Source organism: Archocentrus centrarchus, chromosome 1, assembly GCF_007364275.1.
Source record: "Archocentrus centrarchus isolate MPI-CPG fArcCen1 chromosome 1, fArcCen1, whole genome shotgun sequence".
In the NCBI taxonomy this organism is placed as follows: domain Eukaryota; kingdom Metazoa; phylum Chordata; class Actinopteri; order Cichliformes; family Cichlidae; genus Archocentrus; species Archocentrus centrarchus.
The window spans coordinates 23,706,359-23,725,637 of NC_044346.1; the positions used below are offsets into that span (position 1 = coordinate 23,706,359).

The 19,279-nt window shown below is 40.6% G+C and overlaps 1 protein-coding gene across 1 annotated transcript; it reads left to right on the top strand.

Annotated features, from left to right (window-relative positions):
- Nucleotides 1-350: 350 nt before the first annotated feature.
- Nucleotides 351-18,053, top strand: atg4da (autophagy related 4D, cysteine peptidase a). Its single transcript, XM_030740371.1, has 11 exons — nt 351-692; nt 4,808-5,081; nt 5,189-5,272; nt 5,628-5,801; nt 13,376-13,727; nt 13,829-13,893; nt 14,306-14,457; nt 14,546-14,624; nt 15,582-15,658; nt 15,833-15,952; nt 16,823-18,053. Exons 2-11 carry the CDS (start codon nt 4,859-4,861, stop codon nt 17,000-17,002), a joined length of 1,506 nt encoding a protein of 501 aa, XP_030596231.1. The 5' UTR covers nt 351-692; nt 4,808-4,858; the 3' UTR covers nt 17,003-18,053.
- The last annotated feature ends 1,226 nt before the right edge of the window (nt 18,054-19,279 follow it).

Sequence of the window (19,279 nt, forward strand, 5' to 3'; positions counted from 1 at the left end):
TAAATACAGTAGGTACTTATACAGTACTTATACAGTAACTACTTACTACTATATAAATTTAGATATTAGTCATTATTTCAACTGCTATAACAAAAAAGGTCTTTATTATCCTGTGTTATATTAGTGGTCCATGATTTTTTTTATTTATTTGTGTTTTTTTCCTTTAATTTGTGACCGTTTGTACATAAATGCATTGTTTGTTTTTTTAAACCATCGTTTTAGGGCCGGTCACGCGTTGCATAACTGCAGGAATTATTATTAGCCAATGGCACACTGCACTGCACTATCGTTGTAATATTATCCAATCAGCTTTCTCCCAGGATTTAATTTAACTAATCGCGTTGCGCCGGAAAAGGATAACAGGAAGCAAATGTTATCCGGTCAGGGGCTGTCACAGGGAGCAAAATATTCTGTTGTAGCTTATGTTCGCAACCGTGTACACAAATGACAACCTGTGTTAAGTGGGAGGAAGAGTACCACCCGGATAGTAACCGTGTTTCATTAGAAAAGCCTTAAGCTCTTCGGGCAGTCCGTCTTCAGCGCTAACAGGCTAACGCCGGGGCTAGCCGCTCAAGTTAGCCAGTTAGCCCAGCTAGTGTCAGACTGCAGCTGTATGCCAGGAGGGTCGGAAATATCCGAAATGAGTGAATCGACTACAGGGTACCCACCAGCTTAACCGACTTTTATATCAGGTATGTAGTTGCGGGGCTATGCGGTTATTGTTTTTTTTTTTTTTTTAATTGAAGATTAAAAAGCCGCGTTTTAAAGGTGGTGTGGATTACGTTACTGGCGAATATTTAAGACCAGAGGAGTGAATAGAAATTGACAATAAGGCTGTAGATCAGAAAGCCAGTTCAAATAACCTTATACTGGCCGTGTAACGACAGTCCGTGCTTCTATGTTAGGTTATGGTTATTGAACAGGGTGACATTCAGGTGATGAGCGGTGATAACGACCATCATCATATGACTTTCACGGACGCTGAAAAGCCCGATATACCGGTTATCACATGATGTGTTTTTTTTTCTACCATAGAAACTTTTCCATCAGCAGGATTAGTGAGTACTCACCGTAATACTCTCTGTTCCCTGTTGAAAGTGCTACTCATCAGTTTCATGGTAGGGTGAAAAAAAGTCACTGGTACTTTCCTTGTGTGTGTCACACACTATGAAATAAGTAACTCTGAATGATTACTCGAAATTTACTGTGACAGTGTTATGATTTATTAATATTTCTTTATAACGTTTGCACTTGATTCGGACTTAGATGTAAAAACATGAAGGTTCATCTTTTGCTTTAAACATCTGCAGTGAAACAAGGAAACCTGTGAACTACTCGGGTCCATGGGCCTCTCAGTCACATGAATATTGTTTTCAGCAGAAAGTATGAGTGTAGTGAATGAACAAACTGCAGAATGTAAGAGGACCAAAAAGAAAAGAATATGGTGCACGCATGAACATTTGTTTTTATTTTACTTAAGCTACTTAAGCAGGAAAATGAAGACTCAGATTAAACACCTCTTTCGCAACAGTGTCCTGGCAGCAGTTCAGTCAGTTACACTGACAGCTGATACAAATACACACGTGAATGCTGGGGAAAGAGCGAGCTGTATCAGCGATGTATCACACCCTCTCTGTGCTGAACTCAAGTCATTACCATCAGGACGGAGGTCCATGGTTCTGCCTTTGCATACTCCTCATGTCCAGAGAGATTTTATGTTTTCTTGTATAACTGTTAAACAAACCTAGGTGATATGAAGCATGCGTCACTTATATTTTATTGTTCTTAAATTGTGATGATGATGTTGTGGAGTATTTTGTAGTTAATGTGATTGTAATTTATTTTCTGTTGTGTTTGCATTTATTTTACAGTTGCCACATAAATTTTCATAAAGTATAATACATTACATGACATGAAACACAGTACTATGCAACTGACACAGTTGCATAGTAGGGAGTTGTGGGCATAGTGATACTCTTCTTTGTCCTTAGGATTTTTGAACTTCCCTTGTCTTGGCCTCAAATTGTAGTGTGGCAGGTGATTTCCAATTTAGAACAGTAACCCTCTGATCTGTTGGCACAACACCCAGCAAGGTGGTGCAGGGACATTTTGGAGTAACAGGGACTGAAATATCTTGTCCAAAAATCGTTCCGTACAGGGAGAAGCCAAAAATTCATACTATCAGCAATTCATTTTTGTCCTCTGTAGAGGACATGAGTTTGAGTCCTCTACACCAAGCGCCGTTTATGCAATCTGTATGAGTCCTATTGTACTGTCAAAAGGAAATCCTGGGCTTTCTGTTGATGACACATTTGTGGTCTTTTCAAAATGATGGAAGTTACAGCTTCCACATTTCATAGCAACAAGTGAGGTTAAGTGATCATTTATTTTGCAGATATTATGATTCTGTTGCTAAAAATAAAATTGTTTCTTTAATTTCAGAATCTGAACTTTGATTTTAGAAATGTACAGAAATTGTTCCCCTTCCAAAACAAAAATTTTATTTAGTGTCCTTTGTAATGGACCGCAGGACTTACCACCTTTTATATTTTCAACCTAACTCCATATTTCAGGAAACACTGGGCAGGGTGAGGTAGAAAGAATTTTTACTCAAAATTGTGGAAGGAGAGTCAGACCTAGAGCTGTCAGGAGTTGAGGTGGAGGAAGGCCAGACATTAGAGCAGGAAGGTAAAAAATAAAACCCCAACAGCTCAAAGGAGGACATATCTGCTTTTGAGGTGGTATGTTACAAGGATTGTTTAATGTAGGGCTCAGTTTTTAGGCATTACAATTTCATCTAGGGGAAATAAGAGCCTCTTCAGTTGAATTCACACAAATGCACACGTCAACTAAAAGTTTGACTTCTTCGTTTACCCACTTGATTTCTATCATTTCTAATATGTATGCTAAAGGTGCATTAAACTGTACCTCACTCGTCTTTATCAATTGAGGTTAAGCTATACTGAAACTGGGTTTAATTTTTTTTTTAGCACAAAACATGAAAATGCGACAGAATTTCCCACAACCACCAAGACAGGTGTTCCTCTGATTATAGAAAATATGCAAACCAGGTTTTTGAGAAAAAAATGACAGAGCACACAAACCAGAAGCAGGTGCTCATCTGTGAAGGTTGCATTAAAACTGAAAACATTCTTCAGCACATCAGTGTTCATGGCATGACTCAGATAACCTAGGATCCGAATCTACTGGTGCCTAGTTTAAGCCAATTCAATTAGTTGAATGAGTCCTGGGTTTGATTCCACCTTGGCCCAGAACACTTGCTTCTGCATGTTCTCCCCGTCTCCAATCTAATTCATAATGATCAGACAGGATTGATACATATGAGCCAGACACAGGCTAACATAACACATTCCTTATGCATTATGGAGCATAGACAAAGACAAAATTAAAAAGCAGTTATATTAAGCTTAGACGCAGAAAAGGCTTTCAGCTTGGTTAGCTGACAATATGTCTATAAGGCCTTACATAACTTTGGTCTTATTGAGATAGTAATAAACAGTATTACAGCAATCTGTGACAACCCATCAGCAAGAATTAAAATTAATAGCCGAAATCTTTATATTAGAGGATCTTTGTACTGTTTCTGGAGCCATTAGGCTAACATATAAGACAGAACAATGCAATTAAGGTTATTAAAACAAATGGAGTTATAATCAATAAAACCTATGTTACAGAATGAGACAAAACGATTTCCTGATTCATCTGACAAGGTGGAAGACCCAGAGTGCCCCTGGGGCTACCATCCTTGAAAAACTATTACATCTCTGCGCAAATCAAAATATTATTACACTGGTGCGACTCAGTCTACAAGGCACAATGGAAAGACATTGAATATGGACTGATATACAGGCTATATTACCAGATAAAAATTCTGTGGCTACAATCAGTCTTGAAAGTACTGAAAATTGCAGCATTATAAAATAAGTGTGCTTTCAAACCATGAGAGAACCCTTCATATCAGGCGATTAAAAAAAAAATGCGGCCTTCTGTAGGTATCTACAGCAGATGTAATTTGTTGAAAATTTTAAAATAATAAGGAAAGTTAAACATTTAAATTTATATCACAGATCTTGCTGTCAAAAACTGTATAACTCTGTTGACTGCCAAGTTGAACGGTGGATTAGTAATTTATGTTGATGGTTTTGTTTAATGTACACATCAGCAATTAAGAGAGGTAATGCTGTGATGTTAGGACATGTGCAGAGGAGGGATAGTGGGTATACGGGACAAATCAAATTAAAGATGGAGCTGCCAGGGAGGAGGAAAAAAGGAAGACAATGCACAAAATTCATAGATATAGCAAAGGAGGACATGCAGAGGGTTGGTGAAAGAGGAGGATCCTAGGGATAGGGTGTGATGGAGGCAGGTATGCTGTAGTTATCCTTAAAGGTAAGCAACTTGAAGAAGAAGACACATCAGCATTTGTATGACCCCCCCCCCAAAAAAAAAGAAAAAAAAGAAATTATATAAATAAATAAATAAACCGGGCCAAGAAAGTCAGTTAATCTGTAAAGTCACTCTTTAACGCGGTCAGTCTCGGTAACAACCTGCTGAAGTGCAGGTTTGTTTTGTTTTTTGTTTTTTAAAGTTAAATATGCATTTAAATGATTGCACACAGTAAGTGATTATAATAATTTTTCCAATATTAAATATTAAAGACTTTGAGGAAGAATGTAAAAGTGTCTTGAGTACAGAATGAAAATTTATCAGTGGTTATTATCATTATTTACCTAACCTCTTGTCCCCCCCCCCCCCCCCCCCCCCCCCCCCCCCTTTCACTCATCAGTTCTGTGTTACAATGAGGAGTGCCAGAGGTGAGCTCTGAAGTCTCAGAGCCATGAACTCAGTTTCCCCAAGTGCAGCACAGTACATAGGGGGAGTCATGCAAGATGAGCTGGTGGACAGAGGGAGGCAGCAGCAGCAGCCCATGGAGCGGCAGGGCAGCTTTGGACTCAGGCTACCACAAACTGCAGACACCAGCAGAGAGGCCGCTGGGGAGCCTGATGAGATGGACAAATTCAAGGCCAAACTTATGTCAGCATGGAATAATGTCAAATATGGTTTGTAGTCAGTTTTAAGTAATGAAGACTGAGTTTGGGTTTTATGTATACATGGAAGAATACATGGATTCCTCTTTTGAGAATCTGTTTTGCTCCTCTGTCTGCAGGTTGGACTGTCAAGTCTAAAACCTCCTTCAACAAGATGTCTCCTGTCACTGTCCTGGGTCACTCCTATCTGCTCAACAGTGAAGGTAACTCCTTAATATACAAATGCATCTTAAAAATTCTTTCCTCACTAGAGAAAATTAAAGAAGAACAGACCCCACATGCTGTAGTGATGTGTGCTGTGGTTAACCACACTGGTTAACCTTTTCCTTTTTAAACATTTGTTTATTTTACCTAAGGAAATAGAGTAATAGGGGGAAAAACAGGCAAAACTTTTGTGCTTTTATTTCCAAAAAATCACATACAGATATCAGTTATGTAACTAACCTTTTTCATTTAAAATTGGCCTTAAAAACAGCTTCTTGCTTGAACAAAGTGTAAGAGATCTAAGTGTGTGTGTGTGTGTGTGTTTTCCTCTGTCTCTCTACTTGACTCTCTCAGATGAGGTGGAGCGGTTCCGTCTTGCCTTTGTCTCCAGGATCTGGTTGACCTACAGGAGAGAGTTCCCTCAGCTGGAGGGCTCCACCTGGACAACAGATTGTGGTTGGGGCTGCATGCTGCGCAGTGGGCAGATGCTGCTGGCACAGGGGCTCCTGGTCCATTTGATGCCCAGAGGTATGCCTCTCCATCTGGTACACGCATTTTTGCTTTTAAACATAAGATCAGTGCTCTAGCTAGCCGCCCTCGCAGCGGGCTGAGGATTTCACCGCTTCACTTTCGGAGTTCTGCTGTCACTGCATTTAGCAAACAGGAGCCCGCCCCGCGGACTCCGCCCTGGCTAGATCTCTGCTTTTATTGCTGCTTGCACCTGTATAATTTCACTGAAGTTTGCAATCTACCACAGAGCACGGAAAGTTCACAATGTGCACATTTGATCTCCCTACCGTCGTGCGTGCGCTGGATTTCGAGGGAAATCGAAATGTTAGGTCGATTCGCATTTCCCCATCAGATGCTGTTTCCCTAGCGTCTCCTTGCCGCCCATGCGGCAAAGAACGCGCGTGCTTGTTCAGTGCTTACTTGCGCAAGAGAACTACGAACACCGTGAAAGGTCAAACACAGGAACGGTTCCCCCTGTGTTTAAGACAGTTTAACACAGGGGGAACGGTATCTAATGGGTGCATTAGATACTATTCCCCTTAACACAGGGGGAACTTATCGTGATGGCACTTATTGGGCCATCACGATGCGTCCCCCCTCTATCTGAGGGAACGCATCCTGTATCTGATGAGAGCGCAGTTGGAAAAAAGTGGGACAACTTAGCCGAAACACGTTGTTTCAGCTTTCACGATGTCCGTAGTTCTCTTGCGGCGCAAGCACGTGCGTTTTTTTGCCGCGTGGGTAGCGCGAAGCGACGAGGAGACGCTGGGGAAACAGTATCTGATGGGGAAACGCGAATAGAAGTAACACCGCCATAAACACGAGGAGAAATGAGAGGAAAAATGAAGATCAAATGAAAATTTCAAGAAAGAAAGAGAAGCGGAAATGGCTGCAGTTGGTAAGGTATGTTACAATCATCCTTAATAGTGAACAGTCATTGGTTATGCCATTGCTGTTTATTTAGGAGCATTTGGACCCGGAAATGGCGTCAGACTTAAAGACCGGATTAGCACTAGCGATCGTTTGCAACACAGTGACTGATATTTGAACACAGAAAATGCTTTTAGCAGCTGATCCTTAAAACATCTGGATTATGTTTTTATTGGGTATGCTTTTTACGATTTCTGCAAACCCATTAGTGAAAATAAACAGCACTCTTGGACACATTAAATGCATGATATATAAGTGTAACTCTTCTGGATTATATGCAAAAATTATCACTCTCGATCTAATAAGGCCTGGTTTAGCATTCTGAGTCGTCCTACGTACATAACCAAAAATCCTCTCTGAACCTAACTTAACATGCACCTTGAGAAATGTAACTATACGTCCACAAAAACTGTGATTACTGCTTTCTGGTTACATATGTAGGCCCTGTCACTCAATTAACAAGTTGGAGCAGCTTTAAAGGGTTAGCATTAGCTTGCTAATTAGCATTAGCAACACCCCTGCGCTGGGCTGTAAAAAAAATTCTGGCTGAGTCTCTCACACACACACACACACACACACACACACACACACACACACACACACACACACACACTGAATTAATGAACACTGAATACGTTAAGGTTACTGGGGTAAAGGTAAGGCCTGTTATAGCCAATACTCGTATATGCTTGAGACCTTGGTGGTTGGATGCAGGAACATCTTTGGGTCACATGACTTTGCAACCTCATGTTGTATTTTAGGAAGTTTTATGACAGGCGGGCTCCAAAAGTGGAGTTCTGCAGACCAACCTGTGTTTTTATAACATAGATAAGCATAATTCTATAAATTCTTCAACCAGCATTTCACAGTGGCTGGTTCTTTGATGAAACACAATGAATGTAGGTACGGAGACCAACAGGAGAGAGAGAATGAGAAAACAGTGAAACATGTTTGGGGGAATATTTAAAAGTCTGAGGATGTTTTAGTAGTCTGAAGATCCATCCTGAAGAAGCAGAAGCAGCAGCGCTCCATGCTCCATCCTCTGTTTTTTCTGGTTACCATGGCAAAACTAGGGTTTTTTTTTTTCCCCGTCCTCTTTTTGACTTCAAAAACATGTTCCCTATGCACTTTCATTTGTTCTTCTGCACCATAAATGTGTACGTATAAAGAAATTTCCCATTTCCTTAGATTTCAATACATGTGGCCAATCTCCAAGAGGAGTGAGACAAAAAAAAACTGTTCTCTCTTGCATATGTTTTTTTTTTTTTAATTTTATTTATGTAAATACAGTTTAAAACAGCAATTTCCCCAAGGCTCTATAATACTGCGGAGTCCCAGCAGTATTATAGAGGAGCCCAACAATCTAATGATCCCCTATGAGCAAGCTCAGGGAGGGGCGGCCATCTGTCGTGACTGGTTGAATTAATGTACTTGGGGCAATTGCTGTTTTTGTTATATAAAAACTACATCTTAAAATTTTGAATACAAACCAATTGAAATAGGTCTTCTACTACCAATAATTTAAATGCAAACTTTAGCAGCTATTCTGAGGTCTTCTGGAGCCAACAATCTCTGTATGAGAGCTGCACTTCTTTGCCAGACCATGGAAGATTTTTGTAGAATTGCAGCTGATCCATGGCCTCAGGATAAAAATTGTTCCTCAGACAACAGACAGGACAACAGCTCTGGCTCCAGAATAAACTTTTTAAGGAGCTTCTGTTTCAGTTAGAAAACTGTAGATTGTAATATCTCCTCTAAAATGTCTGGGAACAAACCTGAGGCCAGGATTTTCTTCCTCTAGTCTTCTTTGCTTCTTCTTTCTTTTTTCTTCTTTCCTCTTCTGAATTTTATCTGTCAGAGAAGGTGTACTTCTAGAGAGCTCCTGTGTCTCGCAGGCATTTCCCTCAGTCGCAGAGGTGGGTTGGTCTGCCCTCTTCTGCTGAATTTTAATCAGGGACTTTTCCAGATCTTGCATAGGATATGCTGCCTGAGAATTTCCCCGTTGTGATCCGAAGACCTCATGGTTAGTTTTTTCTGGCATTCTACTTTCCTTCTTCTTTCTGTTTTTTCTTTTTGTTTTTTCAGTAGTTTCGAGCCTCTGGGCTTCTTTCCTTTTCTGAATTTCAACTTTTTGAGAGGCCAAGGATGTACTCCCAGTGAGCTCCTGTGTCTCACAGGAATTTCTCTCAGCCGCAGAGGTAGGCTTTTCTGCCATGTTCTGAGTTTCTCCCAGTTCTTCCAAGGCGCTGGGCTCAGGATGAGCATCATCTAACTCAGCTTGAGGTGGATCAGATTCTGGTGCCGATAATTCAGAGACATTTCCCTCAGGCGCAGAGGTGGGTTGGTCTGCCCTCTTCTGCTGAATTTTAATCAGGGACTTTTCCAGATCTTGCATAGGATATGCTGCCTGAGAATTTCCCCGTTGTGATCTGAAGACCTCATGGTTAGTTTTTTCTGGCATTCTACTTTCCTTCTTCTTTCTGTTTTTTCTTTTTATTTTTTCAGTAGTTTCGAGCCTCTGGGCTTCTTTCCTTTTCTGAATTTCAACTTTTTGAGAGGCCAAGGATGTACTCCCAGTGAGCTCCTGTGTCTCACAGGGATTTCTCTCAGCCGCAGAGGTAGGTTGGCCTGCCATGTTCTGAGTTTCTCCCAGTTCTTCCAAGGCTCTGGGCTCAGGATGATCATCATCTAATTCACCTTGAGGTGGATCAGATTCTGGTGCCGATAACTCAGAGACATTTCCCTCAGTCGCAGAGGTAGGTTGGCCTGCCATGTTCTGAATTTCTCCCAGTTCTTCCAAGGCGCTGGGCTCAGGATGATCATCATCTAATTCACCTTGAGGTGGATCAGATTCTAGTGCCAGTAACTCAGAGACATCTCCCTCAGTCGCAGAGGTGGGTTGGCCTGCCATGTTCTGAGTTTCTCCCAGTTCTTCCAAGGCTCTGGGCTCAGGATGATCATCATCTAATTCACCTTGAGGTGGATCAGATTCTAGTGCCAGTAACTCAGAGACATTTTCCTCAGTCGCAGAGGTGGGTTGGTCTGCCATGTTCTGAGTTTCTCCCAGTTCTTCCAAGGCGCTGGGCTCAGGATGATCATCAGCTAACTCACCTTGAGGTGGATCAGATTCTGGTGCCAATAACTCAGAGACATTTCCCTCAGTCACAGAGGTGGGTTGGTCTGCCATGTTCTGAGTTTCTCCCAGTTCTTCCAAGCCTCTGGGCTCAGGAAGATCATCATCTAACTCACCTTGAGGTGGATCAGATTCTAGCACCAACAACTCAGAAACATTTCCCTCAGTCACAGAGGTGGGTTGGTCTTCTATGTCTTCAGTTTCATCCAGTTGTTCTGAGCCTCTAAAACAACAACTGAACAACTGAGTGAAACTCAGTGACTTGGCTTGAGTTCGATCAGATTTTATCGACGATAACTCAGAGGCATTTCTCCTAGTCCCAGAGGTGGGTTGTTCAGCTGTTTTCTGCTGAATTTCAGTCTGGGACTCCAAACCTTTTGTAGGATCTGGTGACTGAGATTGTCCCAGGCGTGATCTGATGAACTGTGCAGCTTTTCTAAAAACCTTGAGTGGCATCTTTGTGTATCAAGCAAAACCAGATGATATTACACTAAATCTGCAATCGAATTCTTTGGTTATGCTTTACAAGACTGCACTGTGTAAACCAGGAGAGATTTTCTGTATGTGTTTTCAAGATTCTGGCCTACTTAAAGGATTTAAGATCAAAGGAACCCAACATCAAAAAAGGCCTTTTTAATGATGGAATCCTTTGATCTTAATAATGTGTGAATTCTAGATGATATCACTGTTTAGGTTTGAATTGTGGTAACATTCCAGAGCACTGTGACAGGTATTCTAAACATTGTTGTTACCATGGCAGCTTTTTTCTTTTAAATAACAGCTGCTTCAATTGGAAAACAAACTGTGGGTTTAAAATCCACTGACTGTATGTTATAGCATAGACCTGTGATCTCCCCCACCCACCCAAGTGGCATCTGGGTGGCACTGAGGCCAAGACCAGATGCTCAGTGTCAATAATACACAGTGTGTGAGCGAATACTGAAAGCCCACGTAATCGGATGCTCATTTAAGAGTTACCAGCAGCACTCAAAGATCAAATGTAGTCACAGAGACCCATGTAAGCAAGCATGTTACATCCTTGACCCCGTATCAGTTAAAAGAAACAAAGGATCTTTGCCATCCTTCCAGGTTTTACATTGACTAGTTTCAAAATACAACTTCAACAAGACTCAGACTGGATTAAAATTACAAACCTGTAGAAGCCAAAATAATTGTTTTCTTAGCATTAAAAAAAAAAAAAAAATCTAATTGAGGGACAGATTAAACTCTATATAAGCAGTGACCCCTATTTTTGAGAAAAGACACTCATTGAAAGCTCCCTCACTATTATTGATATTGCTTATCTGCTACTACCATACAGGTGCTGGTCATAAAATTAGAATATCATGAAAAAGTTGATTTATTTCAGAAATTCCATTCAAAAAGTGAAACTTATATTCATTCATTACATAGACTGATATATTTCAAATGTTTGTTTCTTTTAAATTTGATGATTATAACTGACAACTAATGAAAACCCCAAATTCAATATCTCAGAAAAAATAGAATATTGTCAAAAGGTTCAATATTGAAGACACCTGGTACCACACTCTAATCAGCTAATTAACTCAAAAACCTTTAAATGGTCTCTCAGTCTAGTTCTGTAGGCTACACAATCATGGGGAAGACTGCTGACTTGACAGTTGTCCAAAAGACGACCTTTGACATCAAGGAGGGCGACACAAAAGGTCATTGCTAAAGAGGCTGGCTGTTCACAGAGCTCTGTGTCCAAGCACATTAACAGAGAGGTGAAGCAATACAAGCAATAGGGATAACTGCACCCTGGAGAGGATTGTGAAACAAAACCCATTCAAAAATGTGGGGGAAATTCACAAAGAGTGGACTGCAGCTGGAGTCAGTGCTTCAAGAACCACCACGCACAGGCGTATGCAGACATGGGTTCCAGCTGTCGCACTCCTTGTGTCAAGCCACTCTTGAACAAGAGACAGCGTCAGAAGCGTCTCGCCTGGGCTAAAAGACAAAAAGGACTGGACTGCTGCTGAGTGCTCCAAAGTTATGTTCTCTGATGAAAGCAAATTTTGCATTTCCTTTGGAAATCAAGGTCCCAGAGTCTGGAGGAAGAGAGGAGAGGCACAGAATCCATGTTGCTTGAGGTCCAGTGTAAAGTTTCCACAGTCAGTGATGGTTTGGGGTGCCATGTCATCTGCTGGTGTTGGTCCACTGTGTTTCCTAAGGTCCAAGGTCGATGCAGCCGTCTACCAGGAAGTTTTAGAGCACTTCATGCTTCCTGCTGCTGACCAACTTTATGGAGATGCAGATTTCATTTTCCAACAGGACTTGGCACCTGCACACAGTGCCAAAGCTACCAGTACCTGCTTTAAGGACCATGGTCTCCCTGTTCTTAATTGGCCAGAAAACATCAAAATGAAAATAAATAAACATTTAAAATATATCAGTCTGTGTGTAATGAATGAATATACAAGTTAAATTTTTTGAATGGAATTACTGAAATAAATCAGCTTTTTCGTGATATTCTAATTTTATGACCAGCACCTGTACTACAGTAAAACCATGGAAACACAGGAGAGGGTGCTGGCCCAGTGTTTGGTACAAGAATTAGATTCTGGTGTCATCTGGTTGCTGGCTGGTTTTTGGTCTACTGACGTAACAGGATAAACACCCATAAGTTGGTTTCAGCCATAGTCACAATCGGGAAGCAAGTCGGTGAGATTCAACCTCCGCCGCCTGAAGAGGATGCTGCAACACCACGAGGACTGAATGATTGTGTGAAAGATGCTGACACTCATGAAATTTGTCTTACCTTGAATATGCCTTAGCTAAAGTTGCATTTATGTTATGTGTTTATTTACCTCAAGTGCTATGCTTTTGTGTCTGAGTGCAGGGGACTCAGACCCATGTGGTGTGCTCTGTGGATGAGGATTCTTTGTTTGGTAACATCAGATTGTTTAATGGTGACAGAGGTTTCTGGAGTGGGGAGATTAATGTTGCATCCTACACTGGCAGCCACACCATGTGCGTTTGAGAGTTTCATGTTAAATTCATATGATTTGAGCAGCATTTGGCACCTGCTATAAAATATGTTAGCAAAAAAACAGCTCCCGCAGTAGATTACACATTCATCTTGGTCAATATTGGTGCCGGGCTGAAAAAAAATTCTGGCCAGAACCCTGTAAGATGTTTTCACCCAATAGTAAAATGTCATGAAAATTAGGTCATGACACTGTTTTCTTTTTTGTTCGTCTGTTTGTTTGGGGTTTTTGTTTTTGTTTTTTATTTTTTCCTTTACTTATGAACTCTATTCTTTTGTTTTATTTGCATATTTTCTGTGCCTTATTTGTCCAGTTTTATTTAATTTTTTGCCTTTTCTTCTGACTGTTGTCACTGGTGCTTTCTGTATTAAAACTTGTTTTCTCTGTGTGTATGCCAATTTGTATGACATTAAGACATTCTCTGATTGTTTAAATATAAACACTGAAAGGGGGGAAAAAAAAAAAAAAAGCCTGGCTGTACTTCATTACTAAGTGCCAGCTTGTTTTGTGTTTTCTAGACTGGGTTTGGCCAGATGCTCAGCAGCTTACTGATGTGGACTTTGAGGTATTCCGACCACGTTCCCCAGCCCGAGCTGGAGGGGTTCCAATTCCCTCCTTTGGCTCTCCACGAGGATCCAGCACTCCTGAGAAATCCCTGCCAAGCAGTCAGGCACCCAGATGCAGCCAGAAGAAAAGGGTCTACGAGTCTACAAAGGACAGGCAAGAGCACACCCACCATAGGCTTGTTACCTGGTTTGGGGATCAGCCCCCAGCACCTTTTGGTGTTCACCAGTTGGTGGAAATTGGCAAAGGTTCAGGGAAGAAGGCTGGTGACTGGTACGGCCCCTCTGTAGTGGCACACATACTACGGTAAGGGCGTATTTTATAAGAAAGGCTTTGCTATCTTCTGAAATCATTTATACAGCAGTTAAGCATTCACAGAGTTATGAAATTGTGTTCCTCCCCCTCAGGAAAGCAGTGGACAAAACAACTGTGGTCACAAACCTGGCTATATATGTGGCTCAGGATTGTACAGGTGAGATTTAATAGATATTTGCCTAGCTTAATATTCAGGAGCAAAGCAAATTGCTCCAGTATGTACACTGTAAATACATTTGCCAGCCACTTTGTTTAGGTACATCTGTTCAACAGCTCTTTAACACAAAAATCTAATAAGCCAATCATATGGCAGCAACTCAATGCATTTAGGCATATAAACATGGTCAACATAACATCCTGAAGTTGAAACTGAGCACCAGAATGGGGACAAAAGGTGATTTAAGTGACTTTGAATGTGGCATGATTGTTGGTGCCAGAGGGACTGGTCTGAGTATTTCAGAAACTGCTGTAAACGGAGGCCCAACCCAGCCCTAGCTAGGTGTACGTAATTAAATTGTCTGCTGTGTATATGTCACCTGCTTAACTCTCATTGTGTCTGTACTTTGTAGTGTACAAAGAAGATGTGGTGCGTTTGTGTGATCGGTCACTGAGTCAGACTCCTTCTGATCCATCCAGTCAAGAGTGGAAGTCTGTCATCATACTGGTGCCTGTCCGGCTGGGAGGGGAGGCCCTCAACCCGTCCTACATTGAATGTGTCAAAGTCAGTAGACCATCCAGCCCCTCTGACCTTTCTGTGTTTCCTTAAGAGATGTTTCCTAAAGGATGTGTACATTTGTGTTCATTCTCAGAACATCCTGAAACTGGATTGCTGTATTGGAATAATCGGAGGCAAACCGAAGCATTCCCTCTATTTCATTGGCTTCCAAGGTGAGGATTGCCAAAAGCATAGTGCAAAAATCCATCAGAAGTAAGGGCAGCTAATGAAGAGTAGACTATTTTTTTTTTTTTTTTTGCTTAGCTGTTAAGCGCCTCTACAACCCCAACTGGTCTTGCAGTGCAAGAGTCTTTGGGTGTTGAATGGTCTTAGCTGTTCATTAGCTACACCTTCGCAGGTATAAATGATGACATGTCTGCTTTGGCTTGGGGGAGCTGCCACTTTTGCTTCTCATCATGCTCTACTTGTTCTGTTTTTCATTACACTTTGCTATTAGGTTTAGGATATTGAGTAGCATATGTAAAATCCATGCTTTTAAAAACTGTGGTGTCAGTCACCACTTTATGTTGTGGTTAATGAGCTGGATCCTAATATGTCTGTATCTTAACATTGTGCTCTATGAGCTAAATATGTTGTTTTTATGACTGCTGTCCTTAAATCTCTCCTGTTTGCTTTGTCTAAGTAAAAGGAGACGTGTAAATACTTGAAGTAGGATTGGATAATTTAACCGCTGCCTGAGATTGTTTTAAAACCTTTCAGGCAAGCATCCCAAAATAAACATCTCACTAAAAATAGAAAGGTCCTGTATGAAACAATGATTATTGAAACCATTACAAAGCTGTCAATAATTAAATAAAAAAACATCCAAACCTGCATGAACACACTGTTAAACACTCTTAAAGAGGGAAATTGGTCTTTTTGTAGAAATTCCTATTCCAGTATTATACATAATATGTATATGTGGGAGTTGGATTTTTCCCTTGAGCCTGCATTTAATGAATTTTAAAAAGGAAGTACAGCTTATAGCTCACAGCTTTGGGCTCCCATGGTAGTTACTACAAAAGTCAGCAGGAACAAGCTGTCTGAATTAGGGAACAGTATATGAGAGCCATTCATCCTTTGACTGTTTGATTTATTATTTTATACTTTAATTCCTCTCTGCTTGGCAGATGAGCAGCTGCTGTATCTGGATCCTCACTACTGCCAGCCAGTGGTCGATATCAGCCAAGTTAACTTCTCACTGGAGGTTTGTTGCCTTCTTTATTATCTTTCTTTTCTGTCTGTCTGACTTTATCCTTTTTTTTCCCCCCTTGGATCATATGACTTTCACACTCATGCACAAATAATTAAAGATAACATGTCAGCTTACTTGGCTCTGTTAACCTTTTTATGATCCGTGTCTCCTTTTAACACTCTGCAGTCATTCCACTGTAGTTCTCCTAAAAAGATGCCCTTCAACCGCATGGATCCCAGCTGCACCATCGGTTTCTACGCCAAGAACAAGAAGGACTTTGAGTCTCTGTGTTCTGCTGTTAGCGTGGTGAGTTTTTACAACCTCCTCCCACTTACGTGGCTCTAATTTTATTTATATAACATACTAGAAATGAGCAGAAAATTGCAGCTTCTAGCTTTGATTCCATAAAGAAAACTCTGTTCTGTGTTTGTTCTCTTTGTCAATTAAATATCTTTGAAAAATGCCTTAAAAACTATTTTAAGGCATTGCCTTCTGCTCTAGGAAACTGCAAAACTAAAACAACCAGTTGATTATTCAGATATTATTTTGACAGCTGAATGTTGCATGAATTTTTCAAGCAAAAGTGTGTTAGTGTTTTTACTTTTTTTTTTTTTTTTTTTTTAAATTAAGTTTAGTTTTTCTGAATTGAGGTCCAGACGTGAGCACTGGCTGCTTTTCATCCATTTTTCTTTCACTGGTAACAGTCAGTTGAATATAAGTGCAAAAGCGTAAAAAGGTGCCTCATGATCAAAGTGAATACTGTATGTAGAACTTCATATTGCTATCATATAATATCTGTGCCAAGGAGGTTATTGGTTGATTGGTTTGGGTTGTCTGTCTGTTAGCAGGAATTCTCAAAAAATTACAGACAGATTTGCATTGACATTATTAAAGTTTTCACCATTACTATGGCTTGGCCCAACCTCGAAGTGATTGTTTTACTTAGGTGATTCATTCAGGAATTTTTAGAAAAATTATTTACCATTGTGAGATGCCAAAAATTGGGCATTTAGCATTGTATCTTCCCATAAGACAAATCAGAAAACCTCATTATGATGGCTTGATGAAGAAAAATGTCACAAACTGATCAGGGGCTGGGTTTATGTATGACACATGACACATTCTGTACTTTTTGTGAAATGGGCTGTTGTAGCTGTGCTTTGTTGTCCTCCCCAGGCTCTGTCATCATCAAAGGAGAAGTATCCCATCTTCACCTTCGTAGAGGGCCACAGTCAGGACTATGGACTTGAGGGTCACAGCAGCAATCACAGTGGACCTTCAGCTCACATCCTGCCTCCAGGAAGGCTAGGCAGGAGTAACAACAGAAGAAGCAGTGAAGAGTTTGTCTTCCTGTAAGGCTCTGTGGAAGATCCTCTCCCAGCTGTCACCTGAAGGCGGCAGAAATGGACGCTTGATTACCTTTGAAAGATTTGATTCTGTTGACGGTGCAGCTGCAAGGTGGACACAAATCTTTTGAGCTTTGTCTCCCTCACTGGTCAACATGGCTGCTGTCTTCACCTCCGTGTGAGTGGGAGTTATAAGCTAACAGGCATTAGCGAGCACTGGCTGGAGCACTGCTTTACTGGGCAAAGGTGACTTCAGAATGGGTAGAAAAGTTTTCAAGTACTCAAAGTGTTCTTGGTTCACTTTATCAGACACGTTAAAAAAAGGCTCAGAGTTGAGTGGTGTCTGCATCGTGTTTAATTGGCTCACTGATCAGCTGCCTGATATTGTTCTTGACTTGTATTATATTTCATCTGTTGAACATGTTTTTAATTTTTATTCTTTAAATTTATTTATCAGATTGAAGAATGTGTTTTGAGTGAGTGAGTGTTGGGTTAGTGTAATTTATTTGTCTTTTAACCAGTAGAGATGTATTTAGCAGTCTGCCGTGTTGCATCCCAGAGACGTTTCAGATTCTTCCACGAGCATCTTGAACAGCTGTAAATTTGTTTTAGACCTCGGGGTGTTGATCCTAAACACTTCCAGCTCTGACTCTTCATTCATTAAGCATATGAAACACTCCAAGAAATCTGCTGTTACATTCTTCCTGCTGCTTAAACAAGTCAAGGTCAGGTTTAAAGAAAAAATGCCTTCAACTGGAGATGTATTTACATCTTTACCTGTTAAACTATGGCTTAAAACATACAGGGTTATGTGAATATTTTTGCAAAGTAAAACACTCACCTCTGTTTACTTATGTGCAGGTTATGGGTTTCACTTTCCACAGCCAAGATAATAAGACAGATCCAGGCTTAATGGTGATTTTATGCTCAATTGTCAGACTTCTGCTGCAGTGTCTTTGTTTTATTTATCCCTTTTTTATGTAAAAGCTACTACTGCAAGTTGCACTACTACTGTTATTGGGGTTTATTGTCCTGATTAAACTTCAGACACTGGAATTTCATATTACTTGTATGTCTTTTGTGTAGATTTTTATCTTTGGAGAGACCTGCACCATAAACTGCAGAGGACTTAAATGTTTTTGGTTTTTTTTATCCCTTAGCCTTAAAAGGCTGATGGGGTATTGCTGTCACCCCACTGGGCAGGTGGGAAGCCAGTTTTCAACCCTGTGAACTTAATAACTCAAGAACCGTGTGAGCTAGGATCAAATTCACACCGTAGATGGATCTACTGAAAATCTTGGATGAGTTTGCATCTCAGCGACCATGACCCCAAGGCAGAGGTCAAATATTCTGAAAATCTTGTGAACATGATAACTGGAGAGCGATGTTGCTTAGGATTTTCAAATTGACACCATAGATGCATCTACTAAAAATCTCGGACAACTTAGTTCTTACCATAATAATGCCAATCACAGAAAGTGACAGTATTCTCTGTGCTTTATATTTATTATAATTTTAGCATTTATTCCTGGTTCTTATCAATTCAAAAGCAAATGGCTATGTTGAGTAAAGTCATTGAGGCTCATGTGCATCCAATTAAGAGCTACTGAGACCTGGTAATAATGTGTTCTAGAATGTGTACTTCCAGGGGTTTCATACCACCTAAAGATTCTACTGCCAGGAGGCTGAGGGGTAGTACTTGCAGCTGACAGTATTTTTCAGTATATAGTATCTTCAGAGGAATGAGTGACTTCAACCATCTTAGATGGTAAATCCAAAGTTACTTGGGTAAATGGTGTTAGATGCTTGGGTGTGTCCTTGCATGAGACCAGACTGGCTTTGGATTAACTCCCTTACACTAAAACTTCTAAATTACTTGACATACAAAGTGTTATGTATGCACCAAAAGGCTCCACCAAAATGGAAAAAACATGATTCAGTGAGCGACATGGTAGGTTGGAAATTAGCAAATATGCTTCTTATAGTAGATGCTGAAACACTTAATGTCATACAGTTCAGTTTAAGCTTATACTCACCAGTCACTCAGTTACATCTTGCTAGTACCTGGTTGGACCCCATTTTGTTTTGGGTCCGCATTGATATGATAGCATGTGATAGCTGGTGACTGTGGAGGCTGTCTGACTGCAGTGAACTCACTCTCATGTTCAAGAAACCAGCTTGAGATGATTTGACCTTTGTGACATGGCATGTTATCCTGCTGGAATAAGTCATCAGAAAATGGGTACAATGTGATCATAGTGGATAAACATGGTCAACAATACTCAGG